Source organism: Naegleria gruberi (genome assembly GCF_000004985.1).
Source record: "Naegleria gruberi genomic scaffold NAEGRscaffold_116, whole genome shotgun sequence".
NCBI lineage: Eukaryota > Heterolobosea > Eutetramitea > Acrasida > Naegleriidae > Naegleria > Naegleria gruberi.
This window is the reverse complement of record NW_003163211.1, coordinates 1-1,184: the sequence shown is the minus strand read 5'-3', so window position 1 is coordinate 1,184 and position 1,184 is coordinate 1. Positions and strand designations below refer to the sequence as shown.

The 1,184-nt window shown below is 19.6% G+C and overlaps 1 protein-coding gene across 1 annotated transcript in view; it reads right to left on the bottom strand.

Moving 5' to 3' along the window:
• Positions 1–831, bottom strand: part of NAEGRDRAFT_76327 (uncharacterized protein) — a gene marked incomplete at both ends in the record, with an annotated part of 5,959 nt that extends 5,128 nt beyond the window's left edge. Inside the window, one exon of the mRNA XM_002668703.1 lies at positions 33–831. Coding sequence (XP_002668749.1) covers positions 33–831 — 799 coding nt within the window. The remainder of the gene's footprint in view (positions 1–32) is intronic.
• Between the last annotated feature and the right edge of the window lie 353 nt (positions 832–1,184).

Here is a 1,184-nt window from a genome sequence, read left to right as displayed (position 1 = left end):
TATCATTTCATTATTATTTACCATCATCATACTATTACTATTATTATTACTATTTGTCATATTAGAATTTATCATATTAGTCATATTATTATTACTTGTCATAAAAGTAGGATTAAAAGTAGGAGGTGAATCTTTTAATTTCTTCTTTGGTAATTCAATATCTAATGAATGTGTTGAACTACTTGGTGTTAAACTTCTCTTTGGAGGTGTTGTTGTTTTAGATGATACAGTTGAATTTAATAATTGAGTTGTAGATGAAGATGAATTTGATCTCATCATTGTACTATTCATATTACTATTCAAATTATTATTATTATTATTCAAATTATTACTATTATTCATATTATTATTATTATTCAAATAATTACTTGTAATAGTTTCAGTAATAATATTATTCATCATCATATTATTTAATGAATTATTATTATTTAAATTTTGTAAATTATTTGAAGATGAAGAATTATTATCAATTTGTTGTAAAGCACCAATAGTAGCATGTAATTTTTCCAAAGTAAAAGTATTACTATTTTTATCATAAATTAAAATACATTCATGAATATTTGGTTTTTTATAAGATTCAAATGTACCTTTAAATAATCTTGAATTATTAGTATTTAAATGTACAATAGTAGATGATGTATCTATATCTATTTTACCTTCCCAACTATTATCTTTAAGACTTTTAGGTTTAAATTTATAAACAAGTGAATGAAATTCATTATTAGAAGATGAAGAATTAGATGAATTATTAGAAGATGAATTTGTTAATTGTGAAAATGAATCACCTAATTCTATTGAATATTCACAATCTTTTTGTAAATTTGTATTCATTTTGTTATTATTATTATTATTATTATTAAATTAGTATTATTTGTTGTTATATTATAATAGTAGTAGTTGAATGTTATATTACTATATGATTGTATAATTGTTATGTATTTGTTAATTATTAATGAAGAGAGAAAATTGAGATTCAATTGTTTTAATGAATTTAAAATACTCGGAATATATAATGATGATAAAAATACTGTAATATATTGCAATCTTAAATATTATTACTATTATAACTATATTGAAAATAGATGAGGAGTATTGTTCTTATTTACAAAACAGAAGAATATGAGAGAGTATAATACTAAATTTTAACAAAGGCTTTCAAATTCTTCTATTTTTTTATTAATAGA